Here is a 20,167-nt window from a genome sequence, read left to right as displayed (position 1 = left end):
CACAATGTGGAATAGTTAGGCTACTTGTTGAAGTGATCTAAAGCTTCGTTGGTTCACCAATCAACGTCTGTACTACCTACACAGGGGCGTAGCGTGATCTGGCGGAGGTGGGGGGTGGGGGTGTTTGAATATGAACCAAGTAGACCTTTTTCTATTTTGTTTTTGCACCACCAGAAACTCCTGTATGTTTTAGTTTTGAAAACGGACCATTTATCCATATCAGCATCTAAGTCCCCAGGTTTAATAGGTTTTGCATCCCTTTATATTATAGCAGCGGTATTACAGTCTGGAAGGGCATGGGTTATCAAACGAGAAGCAACCCTTTTCGTTGCTGTTTTCCCATTACAGTTCTTGCTAGTAGCTCTGTCATTTGGACAGAAATAAGAAGACGCATCTCTGAAATTATGCAACTAATTCGGTGTAGATTTTCAACAAAACAATACCCTCTGAATGCAAAATGTTGATATTTAACAGAACAGCTACGGTACTATATAATTTTCTGTAGCTGACATGGGACAAATGCTAAAACAATAACAAACAAGTCCATCCCATACATATAATCTGTTCATAGATAATTTAAGAATGTTGAAATTGTAATGCACTTGTATGTCGTCAGGTTGTGCACAAAATCAAATTAAGTAGACCTAGGCCTACTTAGGACTCGACTTGCCATCACTTTTATTGCCACTATGCAACTTTAGTATTGTAATTTATGTTTAAAAAAACCTGTTTTAATTTAGATTTAATCCAGTTTATAATTGTATAGTCTTCTCAGGTTACTGCAATCTTATCACATCAAAAAAAAAAAAAAATCAGCAATAATGGAATTGTAATTTATAGACTCACTACCAGGGGGCGTTGCAAACACCGCGATACCATGAAATATAATGTCATTGCTAAATTCAGACAACAAAATAAATAGTGCATGATTGAGAGAAGGGGTTATGAAACGTTAAGTTTTATGTTCGAAACTTTACAATGCTAATTGTAGCACGTTTCCTCGGTATTAGCTTATTTCACGCAGACCCAACTTCGTCGCCATCCGAAAGCAACAAAGTAGATCACGTGATCACAGTTCTCTGCTCTTTGAACAACAATGGCGAACCCCGTATAGACCATGAACACGGGGTCCAAATATGTCGCCAAAAGGGGGACATACAAAGGGTAAAGATGGCGGCGCCCACAGGGCAACACATGAATCCCAAAATGAAAGTGTTATTTCTTCAAATAATGTTGATATAGTTCGTTTAACACAAGAAAGTATTTGCATCCAAGATGAAATTCATCGAAATTTTCAAGATGGCGACGATAGGAGTGATGAAAATAACCGAGCCGCCAATAACTTGCAATTGCTTCCTGCAGACAGCGATTCAGAATCGTCCGAGTTGGACAGTTACAGTTATGAGAGGGCAGTGGTTGAAAACAATGCCGAATGGTTGAAGTCCAGGTGTAGAAATATTGGCACGATAGATTTTGAGATCTGTAATGGGGGTAATTCTGACAATTATTTTGAAGCAGAAAATGGAATTGCTGTAAGTCTGTGTTCAGGAAATGGGGGTCGAGAATTTGGTTCTCAGCAGATGGATACTGCTGTGGGTGACAGTAACCCCATTGTCATTTATCCGATGGAAGAAACGAATGAGTCTAATGTCGATCCTAGTTGTGATGGGGAAGGTGTACAAATACACCTTAGTGAATTTCAGTCTGATGAAATGCAAGACAATCTTCAAATTCTTGAACTGCATGGATTTGATAAAAATGAAGCAATTGCACTAATGTCACCAGATGAACTTGAATCTCTTCCTAGTAGTGGTCTCGAATTTAATGACACGGGTGTCGTTGAATCGGCTAATGTAAGCAGTCTAAAGGGACAGAAACTTGAGAAAATTCAGTCATTGCAAATAGTAGAAAACAAACAACCACCAACAAAAGAAATTGATTTAGATACTGTTACCAAAACATTAGATAATTCAGAATTGAGTGAACATTTTGTAAAGCCTGAAGGACCTGCCGTTTCATCTGGTACATATCTGGTTTCAGCACCCGTAACACAAACACCTTCTAGCTCTTCAGATTCGAGCACAAACGCTGCCATGCCAAACTTGACACTCGCAACAATTTCCATATCAACAGACAAAGTTGCCAATTCGACCCAAATACTTGTGAACACTACGCAAGGCCAGCAGCTGTATTTGATTAACACGGCAGATTTGAACCAGGCAACAAATGCTTTGCAACCTCTTGCTCATCCACAGTCGACACTGAACAGTACGGTGCAGCTGGAAAAAACACTAGGTGTTGACGTACAGCAAGCAGCTCAGTCACAACTGCAGGGATCAGGTGTGTTGCAAATGTTTTTAAAAGAAAATCTAACAAAAGCTTGACTGACTGTTAAGGCCCATTCACACCAAAACTGCTTTTTATTATGTTGTTTCATTTAAATGTTCAAACCAAAATTTGCAAAATAACATGCATCAGTTTGCTTGACAGCTATAAATGCCTGACGTTTCGCCCCCAAGCATGTTCGCCCCCAAAACACATGTCGGTTCGCCCCCAATGCATTACCAGTGAGCCCCCAATGAATTACCAATTCAGGGTTTCTGCCAGAGGGTAAAATGGGTATGGCGCCATACCCAAATTTTTATTTTTTTTAAGTTAACATTTTGACAAAATTAATGACTCTTTATTATTATTGTATGATTTTCTTAAGCCTAACCCTAAATGTAATCCATTTTCTTTGTGGAGGAAGCCCCCCATAGTCCCTGTTGACTCTGGTTGCATTCAGTAACATAGCGCCATACCCAAACATTTCTTTCTGGCAGAAACACTGCGAGTTCGCTCATGCAAAAAAAAACCCAACAGGATTTGGTGTGTATTTGGCTGTAATATGAGAGATGCTATGCATCAAAATTCCTTTGATTTAGGCTGATCAAAATGTATAATTTCATAATGAAAGTATATTTACAAGAGGTAGGGGCAGTGAATACCACTTGCACAAACAAAAAGAGGCCACTATCAAAGAAAGGAAAGTGTTTTATAACGTATTAATATGTTAGCTGTAATCACTATGTACGTTATAGGTTATTATAGTCTTGATGCTTAAAGGAAACATGACACGAGACCATATTATAGCTCATTTTAAAAGAAAAATGATATAAAAATAATATACAAATAACTTTATAACAATAAAATACGTGTAGTTAACTTAAAATGAAGAAATTACGCTAACCAGTATCAAAGTACGATTTATGCATATTTCTTCGTGAGCGTTCGGAAAAAAAGGGAAGTGACGTCAGAGCCGCTGTACTCTTCCATTGTTGTTAACTGTTTATATATGGAGTAAGGGGCTTACGATCTTTTCAGTCCAACAGTGCCGTACTGCGCGGCCTTCGGGTGTAAAAAATAAACAGTTTAAACGATCGGGATTGTCTTTTTATGGTTTTCCAAAGGATTGTATCCGAAGAAAGACGCGTGTATTTTATCGCAAAAGAAAAGATTGGACACCAACACCGCATAGTACTTTGGTGTCCGCCTAATTACAGCCCGGAGCCCGAACGTTACCCAGAGACAAAAACAGTACTCGGTTGCGAATGCCGAGGTGTACATTGTACATATTTGGCACAAAGATACACCTCAGCATGATGTATTTATATATGTTAAAACAAAAATGTAGAATTTTTTATTTATTTATTTTTTTGGAAAAAAAAAGATTTTTCATGTTAGGGCTGTAGGCCTACATAACAAAATCTGTATTCACCGTCCGAAGAAGGAAACGTCAATAAGTAATTAAATACGGCATATACAAACATGGGATTTGGCATGAGCATACATCTCAGTACGATGTATTTAAATACGTTTTTAAAAAACGTGTAGAAAACAATAATAATTTTAAATAATGTTTTTAATCTTCGGGCGGAATACGTTACAAAAACGTTCCTCATCGCCCGAAGCCCCAAAGCAACACGAAGTTCAATACAAAAAACCCCACTACTGTCGGTGTTGAAATAACTATTATGTTTCATCCACGGGCTGACTTGAGAATCGGAGTGTTGTTTTAGTTAATTGGTCCTTTCTTTCCGTGGCCTGCACATGTGATTCCTGATTGGCAGGTGTATATTGCAGGGTATCGACCAGGTAAGTGATTACCACGGTCTAGACATGCGTACAAAATACGTGCCAGTTTTTTTAAGATTACAGGGTATTGTGGCGTAACCTGTCGCGACTATAGTACAATGTTAATGGACATTATCAGCCGCCCTGCTTCATTACTGTAAATAATGCTGTAAAACCCTTGATTAAGTAAACTTTCCCATCTAAAATTACAAAACTGACCAATTACGTAGTACCAAAGAAAAGAAAATTATCACTTGGGTATCGTGAGTGGTCGTTTTACTCTAACGCACCCTACCAATAGGCCTAATAATATGCTACTTTTTTTTATGAGAGAAAAATACTATAACCCCATTTCGTTCTATTGATGCAAATAGAAATATATTTAGTTTAAAAGTTGATTATACTCTCAAGTCATTTATGTTGTTTTACAAGCCAGGTTAATGAAAGTGAAGCGCCTTGTCGTAAATTAGAGCGTTTGTTTACACTGTGCATACAGATTTCATTATGTACAACCCGAACATAAAAAATGCGATATTTTCTAAAAAACCCAAAAACCCAAAAATGTTTGTCCTACATTTATATTTTTTACATATTTAAATACATCATATCGAGGTGTATCTTTATGCTAAATATGAACAGTATACACCTCGGCATTAGCATCCGAGTTTTGGTTTTGTCTCCGGGTTACTTTCGGGCTCCGGGCTGTAAATTGGTCGACCGGTCTGGTCTGGCACCATCAGTTTCTCCACCCTCCGACTCGCTATCCGTTTTTTCTTCAGTATCACTGTTGTAAGTAAATGTGTGTCTTTCTTCATTTACTAACAGCTCATATTGATACGGCAAAACGTTTTGCGAACGAACACTCATTGTTTTGGTAAGCTGTGCAAGTCTTAGATTCTTTATGAGTGGTACGGACTAATGCTTTTAAGTGTAAGGCTTCAGATCAAGCGACGCGTCTCTGACGTCAGGGACCTCGTGATTGCCCTGCTCATTAAAGATCGGCAATTTCCGCTAAGAGCTCGTATCTGGGGTTCTTTTATGGAGATATTTTAAGTAATTAATTTTTTATAATTTTTTTTTTTAGGTGATTCAATTTATAATTAATTGTACATGGTTGGTGCCAAATATGGTTTACGTGACATGTTTCCTTTAATTACTACTTAGAGGACAATCTGCTCATTTGTTAATCCCTTATAAATCAAAGGACAATGAATACCACTTAGGCTATACATCCAGGTGAAAGAAGAGGCCACATCGTCTGTGGTTCAAAGCATTCTTCGGAACATTTTGTTCAGTGTCTACACACTAATTTTAAAATATTAAACAGTAGTCGCTAATCAATTTTCAATTGACTAGAAATATCACTAATCAAGATTTTTAAAACAAAATGTTGCCTGTTTGGTGTTAACCGACATCATAATAGTACAGTATTACCATCAATCTTCAATTTATTATGGGAGCAACCCCTGAGTTTAATCAGAGGCTGTGTCCCCAGTTAGCGTGTTTGAACCCTCAGAATATAAGCATGTTAATACCTACCAAACAAACAATCATAAACCCTGATTTTAATCAGTGGCTGGGCCCATAAAGTATTTATGCCTGCCTATCTACCAACAAACAAACCCATGCAGGGCTAGCTCTGGTGAATTTTGAAAGCAGTTGGCGAATTTTATTTCAGTTTGGCGAAAAATAATTTCATGTAATAATAGGCATTTTTAAGAAATTAACTGTTGATTTCTGTAATTTTTGAATGTTTAATAGACAATTTGGCAAAATATTTTGCTCACCTGTTCCCCCTTACCCTCTCCCCCTTAATACCTTTATCTTTATTAGGAGGGGGACTGAAATAGTTGAGGCCGAACTGACAGGGAGCGAACCAGTCTTACTAGGGGCAAACTGACTGGGGGCTTACTGGTTTTGGGGCTATGCATGGTGAACCAGTGTGAAAATTGTTTTTAGTGTGAATTGGGCATTAGATTTAGATTTCTCAAGATGCAAATTTGGCAGAGTACTGTGCTTCCGGGAATCCCATATTTTGGGTTGAAAATATAAGATTATGACATTAAATCCTAAAATATCTATATGAAATCATGTAGCATTGTTTATGATTTTGAGTCACATAATTATTTTTTTAAAAATCACCAAATTCAATGCCAGCATATTGATGTAAAGGTGTTTCGCTGTTTAGTTTGCTTATTATTTTTGATATCTTTTCAATGTGTCCACTTAGTTCATATGTTGTTCCCATTGATGTAAATTTTATGTCATTCGTATATATTACATTACAAGATTATTTTCTAATATTATATTATTAGGTGTTAACATATACCAAATTATGAATTGTGTATCTATATTATTCTAACATGTTTGATTTCTTTCAAAGGATATCTTCTTGTTCCTGTGCAAGGTGATAACAGTGGAATCATCATATATCCAAACGAAGACAGTGAGGTACTTGTGAATTTGTTTTATTGTGAAAACTTTCCCAGACTCAATGGGGGATATACTCGCCTGAGGCACATTGTTTTATTGTGAAAACTTTCCCAGACTCAATGGGGGATATACTCGCCTGAGGCACATTGTTTTATTGTGAAAACTTTCCCAGACTCAATGGGGGATATACTCGCCTGAGGCACATTGTTTTATTGTGAAAACTTTCCCAGACTCAATGGGGGATATACTCGCCTGAGGCACATTGTTTTATTGTGAAAACTTTCCCAGACTCAATGGGGGATATACTCGCCTGAGGCACATTGTTTTATTGTGAAAACTTTCCCAGACTCAATGGGGGATATACTCGCCTGAGGCACATTGTTTTATTGTGAAAACTTTCCCAGACTCAATGGGGGATATACTCGCCTGAGGCACATTGTTTTATTTTATTTACGGTTATATGGCGTCAGACATATGGTTAAGAACCACACAGATTTTTTTGATTTTTTTTTAGAGGAAACCCGCTGTCGCCACATAGGCTACTCTTTTATGACAGGCAGCAAGGGATCTTTTATTTGCGCTTCCCACAGGCAGGATAGCACAAACCATGGCCTTTGTTGAACCAGTTATGGATCACTGGTCGGTGCAAATGGTTTACACCTACCCATTGAGCCTTGCGGGGCACTCACTCAGGGTTTGGAGTCGGTATCTGGATTAAAAATTCTATGCCTCGACTGGGATCCGAACCCAGTACCTACCAGCCTGTAGACCGATGGCCTGCCACGACGCCACCGAGGCCGGTTAGTACCTGAAAGGCCATGGTACAAATGTATGTATTGTCCCGTCCATAGGGTAGTAGTGTGTTCCCTAGCTTGTTTTAGCATGGTGCAGCACCATGCCTCAATAGTCGAGGTCCATTTTGCCTCAATCAGCGCCATGCTGCCCTGAGTGTTTTCCCTAGCTTGTTTTAGCATGGTGCAGCACCATGCCTCAATAGTCGAGCACCATCTTGCCTCAATCAGCGCCATTCTGCCCTGAGTGTTTTCCCTAGCTTGTTTTAGCATGGTGCAGCACCATGCCTCAATAGTCGAGGTTCATTTTGCCTCAATCAGCGCCATGCTGCCCTGAGTGTTTTCCCTAGCTTGTTTTAGCATGATGCAGCACCATGCCTCAATAGTCGAGCACCATCTTGCCTCAATCAGCGCCATTCTGCCCTGAGTGTTTTCCCTAGCTTGTTTTAGCATGGTGCAGCACCATGCCTCAATAGTCGAGGTTCATTTTGCCTCAATCAGCGCCATGCTGCCCTGAGTGTTTTCCCTAGCTTGTTTTAGCATGGTGCAGCACCATGCCTCAATAGTCGAGCACCATCTTGCCTCAATCAGCGCCATTCTGCCCTGAGTGTTTTCCCTAGCTTGTTTTAGCATGGTGCAGCACCATGCCTCAATAGTCGAGCACCATGTTCCCTTAATCAGCGACATTCTGCCCTAGATTAAACAAGCCTTTTTCAATAATTAATTCTAAAATTGCCTTTATAAAACACCCAAAAAGTTATTATTAATTAATAAAATATGCCTTTTATATCTTTTGCCATTCATTTATTAAAGCAAGCACATAAATTACATTAATGTTTATTTCAATTAATTTTTGTGTATTTTTAATGAAATAAAAGTGGCCCGAAAATGGTGAAAATGCCCTAAAAGTGTTTGGTCTACCATGCCGTGCCAAATTTCTAGGGAAATCACTAGGGTAGTTTATGTAGGACACGTTGCTGCTTTTTCCATTAGGAGTATATTTATATGGCAGCAGTGGGTGCGTATGTTTAGGTTTTTAAGAATGGATCCAGTTAAGTATAGATTTATTTTTATTTATAGATATTTTTTTTGTAGCAGGATTCATCTCGTAAATCATGGGTTTGCACTGAGCCTGGTTGTAACAAAGTATTCAGCAAACTGTGCAAGTTGAAAGTCCATGAAATGAGGCACACTGGCGAGCGACCTTTCAAGGTAAGTGGATAGATGTTCCTAGTCCAGTAATATTGCTGGTCAGATTAATGTATGTCAAAGCCATCATACAGTCCTTCACATCTGACATGAATGCTTGCATGCCCAAATTCACCTTAATTTTGTCTCAGAAATGTTTTTATCGATCACCTAAAAATATAATAATGATGTTCCTCCTGCTGATTGTTTTATGGATTGTCTGTTATTTCTTTTACATTCATCGAGGTATGAACCAAAAATAATCATCTGCAAACTGTGAATCTGTGAAGCCATTCTCACATACGTTTGCGGATTTTTTTTTTTTGTTCATACCCAGATGAACATAAAAGAAATAACAAACAATACTTATAATTAAATTAGAATCAAACTTGCTAACAATAACAATAAAAGTGCATACTTTATTTTGAATTATTTTTTTCCATAAACAATAATGCTCAATATGACAACTTGCCCATATAAAATGACGTCAACAGATATGATGTTCCCTGACCTAATTTTTACATTTATCGAGATATGAACAAACTCTTGTTGCTACGTCTGTACCAATGTAACAGAAATTTAATTATTTAGCTTTAAGATATGTTTTCTCAATATCTTTACTGTAAAATGCCTACCAGTTGAGTGATTTATCACTCCTCATATTTTCAAACGTGAAGGACTGACCATATTTAAATTGCCAGCGTAATGCTGTAATTAGTAAAAATTTCCAGCATCTGTACTTGTGCAATGGCCATGTAGTAAACTGTACATAGAGAATAGCCCTTAGGATTAAGTAATTGTTGATACGTTGTTAGTCTTATTTCAAGATTCACTCTCCTTTTCCTCCAAAAAATCCCAATGTTATAGTTCTAGTGTGATAGTTTGCAAATGTAGGAGCTTGTATTATTAATGGTTTACTCAAATGTTTTATAAAATATCTGTCCTTTATTTTGATTTGTAGTGTTCCAGAGTGGGCTGTGATTGGGCTTTCACAACTGCCTACAAATTGAAACGTCACGAAGAATCTTATAAAATATTTGTCCTTTATTTTGATTTGTAGTGTTCCAGAGTGGGCTGTGATTGGGCTTTCACAACTGCCTACAAATTGAAACGTCACGAAGAATCTCATGAAGGAAGGAAAAATTATTATGTAAGAGAAAAACAGTGTAATCCAAATAGTTGATATAAATGTATAGATTCAAATGCTTGTATCTTTTAATTATTATGTAAGAGAAAAACAGTATAATCCAAATAGTTGATATACATGTACAGAGTTCGACAAATCCGCTAGCCCGACGCCCGTGGCTAGTGGTTTTTAAGTTCGGGCTAGTGAGAAACGCAAAACCACTAGCCAGCTAGTGGTTTTCCCACCCCCTCTCCTTATCGCTCGATCGTGTTTTTGTTTCAAGTTTCTGGCACAGGAAATAAGTCTAATGACATGCGTGTTTTGATTGGTTGGACACGTCACGTGGTAGTTAATCGCGCACATAATTATGTTTTAGGCTAACTTGGAAATCACCAATCGCGACGACAGGTTAATCTCAATCAAGTAAACCCCAGTCATGCTTTGAATTTCAGTGTTTGTTTTATTTACCTATTGTTTTCTAATTTAACACTTCGCTTACATATGGTTATCGGCAACCAGGAAAACAATTTACTTTAATGCTAACCGCACATGCAATGACTCGGCTTGGGCTATTACGTTTGGATAATGTCTCACAGCTGCCGATACAAGATAATACCTTTTTTGTTCATCAATTAACAACGGATTAGATGTCGCCGTTACAGTCTTTTGATATCGGTCTGACATGGGATAATGCCCTGTATTTGAGCAATTGGCAGTACCGTTCCTGGCGACATGAATAGTAGGCCCTAAAAACATAACCCACTACCAAATACACTGAACCATCTATTATCGTGTCACACTGTCGTACCCTCATTTAAATTTAATTGTTTTGATAGTGGTTTTAGATACCAACCATGAGTTTAATCAATTATTTTTCCCCGGGAGAGGGCAAAAGCGAAAATGGGACAATAATGATGGATCACACTTGACAAAAGACCAAACGTACATGTACAACACGACAAAACTGAAAGTTACAACATAATTTAAGTGCTTGTTTCATTTTACTGTTATAATCGTAAATGTGTAATCTTACAAAAATTAGATAAAAATCCAGTTATAATTGATCAAGAATTTGGGCTAGTGCTTTATCTTGGTGGGCTAGTGGTTTTCACAAACCCACTAGCCCTGTGGCTAGTGACTTTTCAAAATATTTGTCATACTCTGATGTATAGATTCAAATGCTTGTATCTTTTAATTTAAAATAGCCAGCAACTACTAGTGGTATTCAAGGCTCGAAATCTTTTTTCTTTTTAAATGTAGAGCAATTTCTACTTGTCATATTTTAACTGGGAAGCAAATGTTAGAATTTGGTAAATGGTTCCAGACCACTTAAATACAGATATTAACTTTACTCTCGTTACTAAAAGTTGTAGCCACTTAAAACTTGATAATTGGCTAATTTGGCAATATACAAGGTGAGCTTTGCTTTATATAAACATATCTATGTACTCCAGATTCACCCAATTGAACGGTTTACAATAATGTCTTTTGTTTCAGTGTGATTTTGAGGGTTGTGGTCGCAAGTTTACCACTGTGTACAACATGAACTCACACCGGAAGCTTCACGAACGTCCGTGTACGGAGCTGTGTTCTGAGCCAGGCTGTAACGAGAGGTTCCCCACGAAGAGGCAGCTCGATCTGCACATGCGGTCTCACCCAGAAACAGAAAAAACTTACAAGTAATCATTTGCATTATTGTGCAGAATCTGCCTTTTGTTTTCATTCAATTTCTTTTTTTTAAAAGTTTGCTGCCATTATAAGATGTTTCCGACTAATAAGCAGGACTAGCTCTGACATTCGTCATTTACAAATTTCAGAACAAATTGGCGTATTTCATTTTAATTTGGCAAAATAATTTTGTGTAAAAATTATATTTTGTTACAAACCAACTGAGTTTCTGCTATTTTTAAAGTTTAATAGATGATTTGGCTAAATTTTCTTATGACCTAGAGCTAGCCCTGAATACGACCTTTTTTCACAACTAACATTGCTCTTTTAAAGAAATGTTCTTGTTTAGAATATCAGTGTGTCTACGTCCAGTGTGGTTCTGATGTCTGTAGTAGTTCAAACTTATTTTTATTTTATAATATATATTTTTTGTGTATGCACAGAATTTTTGGGAGATAAAATCTAGTTTAGATTATTAGAAATGTTTAGAATGCCCAGAAACACATTGAATATAGAGACACCGATATTATAAACAAGAAAATACATGGCATGTATAATAATAATAGTCATTAAAAGAGAAGAACACTTTGTCACAGCCTTCAACAGGACACCTGGAAACAAACACTATAGAGTCCAGGTGTGTGTCGTATCCAAGTTAAACCGATCTTGAAAAAGTTGAAAACTCCATATCATAGATAAAAGGTTGTCTTCTCCAGCATTTCATATCAAGATTCTGAATAAGCTTTAAATAGACAGTCCCAAGTTTGCTGCAGTTGTAACATGTTTTTTGTTCCAGGTGTCCTGTAGAAGGCTGTGATAAAGTGTTCTTTTTTTGTGTTTGTTCCAGGTGTCCGGTAGAAGGCTGTTATAAAGTGTTCTTCTCCTCCAACTGTATGGTTTGTAACTCTGTGGTTTTGTTCCAGGTGTCCGGTAGAAGGCTGTGATAAAAATTGTTCTTCTCCTCCAACTGTATGGTTTGTAACTCTGTGGTTTTGTTCCAGGTGTCCGGTAGAAGGCTGTGATAAAAATTGTTTTTCTCCTCCAACTGTATGGTTTGTAACTCTGTGGTTTTGTTCCAGGTGTCCGGTAGAAGGCTGTGATAAAGTGTTCTTCTCCTCCAACTGTATGGGGTCTCACGCGCGCGTCCACCTCCAGGATCGGGAGGATCTCACCTGTAACTACGATGGGTGCGGCAAGGTGTTTGATAAACTCTGTCGGCTCAAGCAGCATCAGCGCAAACACACGGGTGAAAAGCCGTATCCGTGTTCATACGAGGTTTGTATAGTTCGATGCTTTTCACTATTTTATCTACTTAGAGTGGGAAGTTGTCAGTACCTTCTGGAAGGTCAAATAATTTTCACTTCATTGTTTTTCGTAAGGATGATTTTGTTGAGATTTTTTTGCTGATATTTAGTAAATGTTGTGAACAGTCCAGAGAGAGTGAAAATAAATAAGACACCATATGTCGTGTTCATAGACAGGATAGCACATACCACAACCTTTGATGTATCGATTTGTTTTTCATTAATTAAACCATTGACCTTTAACTGTTTATCATGTTTTTTTTCACGTTTAGCTTTCATTGGCTGAATCGAAGACCGAGGTATATGCTGTTCTGTCTGTGAGAAAGTGCATATAAAAGATCCCTTGTTGCTGAGGGACTACGTGTCAAAAACTACCAAATATTTAACATCCAATAGCTGATTAATAAATCAGTGTGCTCTAGTGGTGTCATTAAAGAAAACCAATTTTCTTCGTTTGTTGGTATTGTACCTGTATGGCTATGCTGTGACCATTAATTGGGGGTGGGGGGATGTTCATGTACTTTGGTTTAGTTTTTTGTTCGTGTTATTTACTGCATCTTGTACTTTTTTTCAGGGCTGTACATGGGCGTTTGCGACAGCCAGTAAATTAAAGAGACACATGGCCAAGCACACTGGAATCAGGAAGTGGGTGTGTCAGCTCTGTAACAAAGGCTTTATGAGGGCGGAGCACCTTAAAGGTCACATGGTCACGCACAGTGGGATGAAGCCCTTTGTCTGTCCGGTTGAAGGTATTTATTTTTTCAGTCAATGGATTAATAATCTTAATGTATCATAATATTATCCATATAGGTAATTTTTTTTAATTTCATGATTTCCTGGACAATTAAAAAAGAAACATCTGAATTAGTGACATATTCGGGCATTGAATGTGGGGATAACTTCCGAGATTTGTGATTGGCTGTGGATTCTGAGATCGTGACCCAAGGGTCCCCGAGTAACAATAAATGTACGACATCATTTTAGTACATCAATTGTGTCTATAATATCGTTAACTTTCACACTTTCAACCTAATGTTTTAATTTGTTTGCTTTATTGTTTGTCTCTTAAAACTATGTTAATTTAAGAAATTAATTTTTCAAGTTTTGTAAGAAATGAAATAATCCTCAGACCCTTTGAAGAGGATTTGTCTTACAATTCATCGTTTGCAAATATATCTTACTCAAGTTTGCTCATTAGATACATTTGTCAACCATTCGTAACGTACATCGTCTCCAACAGGTACTTGTGAATTATTCTTTATTTACACAGGCAGCAAATTTAGCTCGATTCCGTGCTTCCGCAAATCTCGGATTTCGGGTCAGAAGTGTAAGATGATGAGACGGACTCCCAAAATAACAATTGCTGATACTGGTAGAATCGTAAACAAAAAGCTCAAAATTCAATGCCTGGAACATATTAGTGGATGTAACCTGTGTTGCTGTTTATTTTGACAGGGTGCAAGTCGAGGTTTGCAGCTAAGAGTAGTCTGTACGTTCACTTAAAGCGGCACGAACAGTCAGACAAGGAAATAACATATCATTGTCCAATGGAGGGATGCATGAGAACCTACACATGCAAGGCAAACCTGCGCAATCACATAATCAAGCACTACCTGGAAGCTCCATCTGGTGAGTGTTCTATTACAATACGCCCGGGTTTGATGACTTGTATTATTGTAATGGGGAACGGCATGTAGCCCAGTGGTAAAGTGCTTGTTTAATGAGCGGTCAGTGTGAGATTGATCCCCATTGGTGAGCCCATTTGACTATTTCTAATTCCAGCCAGTATACCACGACTGGTGTATCAAAGGCTGTGGAATGTGTTATGTGCATATAAAAGATTCCTTGCTACTAATGGAAAAATGTAGTGGGTTTCGTCTCTAAGACTATATGTCAAAATTACCAAATGTTTGATATCCAATAGCCAATGATTAATAAATCAATGTGCTTTAAGGTGTTGTTAAACAAAACAAACTTATAGTATGGTGTTATACGCCTGTAAACTCTTTGTTTCTGAGACATATGTTTCTTATTACTTCATAGGGTCATCAAATCACCATCATACAATTTGGGATGGCAGTGTGTTGCATACCGTAACTAGGTCACCATGACCTACATTATAAAAAAATATTAATGGCACAATAAAAAGTATACAGATACACCTTGCAGAAATCAAATAAATATCTTTATTAATAAATTGACTGCATTAATATGTTTTCTACTACATGCTTCTATGTATTTTGTTCTAATATGTTTTTCACGATTAAATTCGTCCCTAAGATATGTATTAGTTCTTGAATTGTGAATCTGTATTTGTCAGGCACTGAGACTCGACACTTGGTTCTAGTGCCGCTGTTGAACGGAGATGATGATGCAGCTCTTGAGGACATGGACGATGTCAATGAAACAACAGGTTTGTTTTCATCTTCCTTTTACTCTAAATTTTAATTTGATCTATCTGTGATATTTGTATTTTTGCACAGTTCTTTACACTGTTTTAATTTAACTGTTGAATTTTTATATTGATGTTGATCATCAAATTTGTTTTTGCATTTACCATAGTTTGACACCAAATAGCCGATGTATTTTTCGTGCTGGGGTGTCGTTAAACATTCATTCATTCATTCATTCATTTCCATTTTTGGTAGAACATTCTTGAGGTCATGTTAATAATACATCAGGTGGGTTTTTATATCCAACTTTAATAGGGTTTTTTAGTTATTCTTAGTTATTTTTTTAATTATTTGGACATATAAAAGACATCTGCTCTTAAAGATGGGCTTTGTTCTAGGTACTTGGACTATAGTGGTAGCTCTTTAGTCCAGTTTAGATAGACCGCCCAGAGCTTTAAAAAGATGAAAGCTTACAATATCTTAATAGTGAAATACAGATTTATATATTAAAAAAAAGTTGAATGTTTTCTTTTAAGATACAAAATGGGAAAACGAGATTGTGAGTTTAAACTTTTGTTACATGTTGATATTTAGTTAATCCTGTAACTACCATAGGTTGAAATATAATATGTAATTTTTGGAGACTTATCTCTAAAAAGTTGATTTGACAAGTTTTTCATTTAAATTTCGTTTAGATGTGTCCATGAGTGTAGAATCTTTGGAATCGGTGATAACGGGTGAAGACACCAGTCTAACGACGTCGGCACCACAGGATATCAGTCTAGTTACTACAGCTGCACAAGAAAATATTTTAACTACTGTGGCAAGGGACACGACTTCTCCAGATTTTGTACATGCAGGTAACTTGCTGATCATGGATATTGTGCAGTGAATTGATATTGAATTTTGGGGCAACAAATTATCTTTCTGGTTTTTTTTTTTTATCTCAGTTAAAAAGCGTTTTATTAGGTTTCTTACAAATATACTAAGACAATTTTTTTTAGTAAATGTGCTTAAATAAAAGAAAACCTGTGACTTTCAAAGAGAAAACACTGGATTTATTCGTCATTATTCTGTATAAGTAACCAGAGATTTTTAACACAAAACTAAATGACACTTCATTAAATATAGCTTATATTTTGAAGTCCAATGCAGCAGTACCAAGTTGCTAAAAGTTTTTATCATAGTATATACAGCATGATAACTAGTTTTTATCATAGTATATACAGCATGATAACTAGTTTTTATCATAGTATATACAGCATGATAACTAGTTTTTATCATAGTATATACAGCATGATAACTAGTTTTTATCATAGTATATACAGCATGATAACTAGTTTTTAGATTGAATAAACACCAACTAATTAAGATATGTATTGAAGGCATGTAATTCTTTTTTTAATTGTTAACTCGTGTCTGTTTTAGATAATTCATTGATTAATCTGGATGAAGGTGAAGAGCTGGAGTCAGAACATCTTGCCGGCAATGTGATATTACAGTTGACTAGCCCTATCCAGCAACACGCCACACAGCCTAAAACAACAGCTTCAGCAGGTAAATTACTCACATATTCTAATACAATTCAAATTACTCTAAACTTGGGGGGAAAATGTATGCATATAAATTTTGCATTGCCCAACCTTAAGACATGAAATTTATACATGTATATATATTTACGCATTATTGTAATTGCAGATACTAACAGTTCGCAAAATTTACATGACACATATTTTACATGACGCAAACATCTACGGCGTTGCAGTAATCTGGTTTATAATTAGTCTTTATTCTTTGTAGAGACCTACATTTTTTTAATGTTTTAGTCATTTATAGTATGTTTTATTTCGTAATTATGTTACCAGGTGAGCACTTTCCTGTTTTGAACTGCTTATATTGATTTGCACAAAAGCCTATGTCAGAAGGTAATGAACATAAAGTATGTTTTAATATTGTTAGATAAAGATCACAGTGGGAAATCGGGTAGCAGTGGTTCGGCTCGGACGGACTTCCATTCAAATCGAAGACTGAGTGACAGAGCACGTAAACGTTGGCAGATGATTCAAGAAGGCATTGCACAACAGCAGACCACTTCGGGGAATAATGACGTCATTGCAGGTAATGATCGGTCGGTCGGACATAATAAAAGGCAGATCAATGCTTATAGGTTCACCTATCGGTGAAATTTTAAAGACATAAAAAAGTACCAGTATTTGGTCATGAAAAAGTTAATCCAAGAAAATTTTATTTGTACACAAAATTGTGCATCATGTTTTTTACTTCTTACTAGTAGTCTTGCTTCAAACATTGTGCAAATTGTTTTGCTCGTGCATCTGGAATATGGAAAAGTTTTATAAATTTTTAAAAGAAAGTTTTACTTCTTTAGATGATAATGGAATGCTCGTCACGCCATCGACAACAACAAGACAGACTTTCAATCCTCCAGAATTACTCAGTTCCCAAGGACTCATGTTCAAAGATCCAGAGACAGGCATTACGTATGTCCAGACACAGCTTCTACAGGTAATGTATTTTAATGTATCGGTTGTCTTACACAGTAATATTTCAATACATTAGTCATGTTCTACAGGTAATGTATTTTAATGTATCGGTTGTCTTACACAGTAATATTTCAATACATTAGTCACGTTCTACAGGTAATGTATTTTAATGTATCGGTTGTCTTAAACAGTAATATTTCAATACATTAGTCACGTTCTACAGGCAATGTATTTTAATGTATCGGTTGTCTTACACAGTAATACTTCAATACATTAGTCACGTTCTACAGGTAATGTATTTTATATTTCAGTTACCTTCTTCACGTAATGTGTTTTAATTTACCACTTTTTCAACTCAGAATTCCCAGTTATTTCTCTAAGAAATGTAAAGTAAATAAGTATTGTCTGCTAAAGCTATTTCTGGCCAGTGCAATATGGTGGGAGATATGAATTAGTGAATACACTGTACACCGTGTGTCAACTGGCATCATGTCAGGCGAGGTATCTTGCCGGCAGTATCTAGACAGTTAAAGGACTACTATTTTTTTTTCTATCTGTCTCTCTTTTTTTATGTAAAAAATAATTATTAGGAAGTTGATGTGTTTGATGATCTTTATAAATTATTTAAACTATGGTATGGTGTTTCCCTCTTTTTAAAGATTCTTTTAAGCTTGTATTATAAAAATGACTTTTAACATCACTGTTAATAGTCTCTATCAGATGTGATGCATTCATTTATTATTTGATGTTTTGGGGTATTTTTTTAGGATGATCCGCCTCACCCAGACTTGTACAGTGATGGATCGGCAAACCTGGATTCTGAAGTGACCCAAGCTGAAGAGTTCTCTGGGACGACCATCAACCTACAGGATCTGGAATAATTGTGTCTCAAGACTTTTTTTTATATATATATTGTCACACCGTAACAAAGTCACAAGGCGAGATATAGCTGTTATGTTTCCGACAGTGACAGCATCAACTTTCATGTTTAGCTCCAACATTACATTTTCATGTTCTGACATACTGTAAGTCCTGTATCAATGAAACTGGGTTGATAGTTGCATCTGTGAATAGTCACATATATGCTATGCATATTCCAGCTAAAATTTTAAAGATTGGTTTTTTTTATGTCATTGATGTAAAAAGAAAAGAAAATGTTTTGAGACTACTGCTAAAGTAAGACATTTCCCCTACCGGGTCCAAAATGTTTTCATATCTCCTAAATTCAAGGGCCATAATTATGTGAAAAATGGGTAAAATTGCCATGAAAATCAAACTAGATCTGGAACAGAATGTGATAAAGCTGTACATAAAATTTCAGCTCAATATCTTGAGGCTTTGCCAAAAAAAAAAAATCTGAATTTATTTTTTTGCCCCCTCCTCCCCTATCTCTTAAGTTGAAGGGCCATAACTCTGTAAATAAAAATGGGGTAAACGCTTTGAAAGTCAAACTTGATCTGTATCCATACACAATGAAGCTATACACAAAATATCGGCTCAATACCTCGAGGCATTGTGGAAAAAACAACCGGAAAACTATATGTGGGACAGATGGATGGACATACAGACAGAAGGACAAAGATGAAACCTGTAGTCCCCTCCGGTTGGACTGGTAGGGGATTAAAACCAAAAATGTTATATTTTGTAAAAACATTGATGAGAATATAAATCAAATGGCAATAGATACCGATAATGAAGAATGTTGTCTACTCATGAATTTTGAAATCACATTTCTTCAGTAGTTTACCCTACTAAACTCTATATTTGATTATTTTATTAATGTATGTGTGTAGACATTTGTTTTTGAGAAATAAGAATTGACCTCGATTATTTATTTTTTGCATTTAACTTCATTTCTCACAAACTATAAGTCCTGGATCCAAGGACACTTGGTTTTGATCCATCTCATTGCAAGTTTTGGAAAAAAATATCAGAATCAATTACAATTACAAATTTTGTTTTTAAAAGAAGATTTATCGTAAATATTAAATCAAAGATTAGTATATATTTTTTTTTCCACTGAATTCTTGTTTACTTAATATGCAGAATCTCATCTGTTTTTCTGGGGTAAAAAGATTTTGATGAAATATGTAGAATACAAAGAACATGTCTCAAGATCTTGTCTGAGCACAAAGTTTCTCTTTTGAGATGATCATCCAATGGTTATATTTACACACAGATCAGTGACGTTATTTGAACAAAGCCTGTTCCTAGAATCTCAGTTTTGTTAGAAACCACCAATTTTTTGTTGTTGTTAGAGTATAATGGATGGAAAGTATTTTCACTAGGGAGAAGATTATTATATAGAGCTGAAGTAATTACGACTACTCAAGTTCCGTTATTTCACTTGTTGGCTCTCAGTAGCTGAGGTTTATTTTTGTGCTGGGCTTTTCTTAAATCTTCATTTGTTCGTTACATTGATTATTTTCATTGAAAAGGAATAGCGTAATTTTATAGTCAAGGAAAAAACAAAAAGACTAATGTTTCTGCAAACTAATTGGCATATGAAATTTCAATTCTGTGATTTGTATATATACTGTAATATACATACAGAATAAATCAAATGAAAATATGCCTTACATTCACTCTTCTTTTTCTCCTAAAATCCATTCTTTTATTTTATTGGTTTTTATTGTCAGTGGTGGTGAAA

At 36.2% G+C, this 20,167-nt stretch overlaps 1 protein-coding gene across 2 annotated transcripts; it reads left to right on the top strand.

The window, feature by feature from the left end:
• The first annotated feature begins 1,081 nt into the window (after positions 1–1,081).
• Positions 1,082–19,043, top strand: LOC121380900 (zinc finger protein 143-like). 2 transcript variants are annotated; one of them, XM_041509930.1, is made up of 14 exons: positions 1,082–2,340; positions 6,497–6,564; positions 8,436–8,549; positions 9,586–9,675; positions 11,149–11,330; positions 12,399–12,594; positions 13,198–13,372; positions 14,079–14,252; positions 14,944–15,036; positions 15,712–15,876; positions 16,445–16,573; positions 16,976–17,134; positions 17,403–17,539; positions 18,285–19,043. In XM_041509930.1, the coding sequence occupies exons 1-14, from the start codon at positions 1,137–1,139 to the stop codon at positions 18,396–18,398; spliced, it is 3,000 nt and encodes a 999-aa protein (XP_041365864.1). In that variant the 5' UTR covers positions 1,082–1,136; the 3' UTR covers positions 18,399–19,043. The 2 variants fall into 2 exon arrangements, with proteins under 2 accessions (XP_041365864.1, XP_041365863.1); XM_041509929.1 differs by having other exon boundaries at positions 1,083–2,340; positions 8,433–8,549.
• Positions 19,044–20,167: the final 1,124 nt, after the last annotated feature.

The sequence above is a fragment of the Gigantopelta aegis genome, chromosome 9, assembly GCF_016097555.1.
Source record: "Gigantopelta aegis isolate Gae_Host chromosome 9, Gae_host_genome, whole genome shotgun sequence".
Classification (NCBI taxonomy): Eukaryota; Metazoa; Mollusca; class Gastropoda; order Neomphalida; family Peltospiridae; genus Gigantopelta; species Gigantopelta aegis.
Note: the sequence above shows the minus strand (reverse complement) of the source record. Positions and strands in the feature narration are given on the sequence as shown.

What these genes read in the sequence shown, in the direction of transcription:
- LOC121380900 (XM_041509929.1), top strand. Translation starts at nt 1,137, where the DNA reads ATGTCGCCAAAAGGGGGACATACAAAGGGTAAAGATGGCGGCGCCCAC. An exon ending in TAAAACAACAGCTTCAGCAG is followed by an intron (nt 16,574 to 16,975) that starts GTAAATTACTCA and finishes TAATATTGTTAG; the next exon opens with ATAAAGATCACAGTGGGAAA. An exon ending in GAATAATGACGTCATTGCAG is followed by an intron (nt 17,135 to 17,402) that starts GTAATGATCGGT and finishes TTACTTCTTTAG; the next exon opens with ATGATAATGGAATGCTCGTC.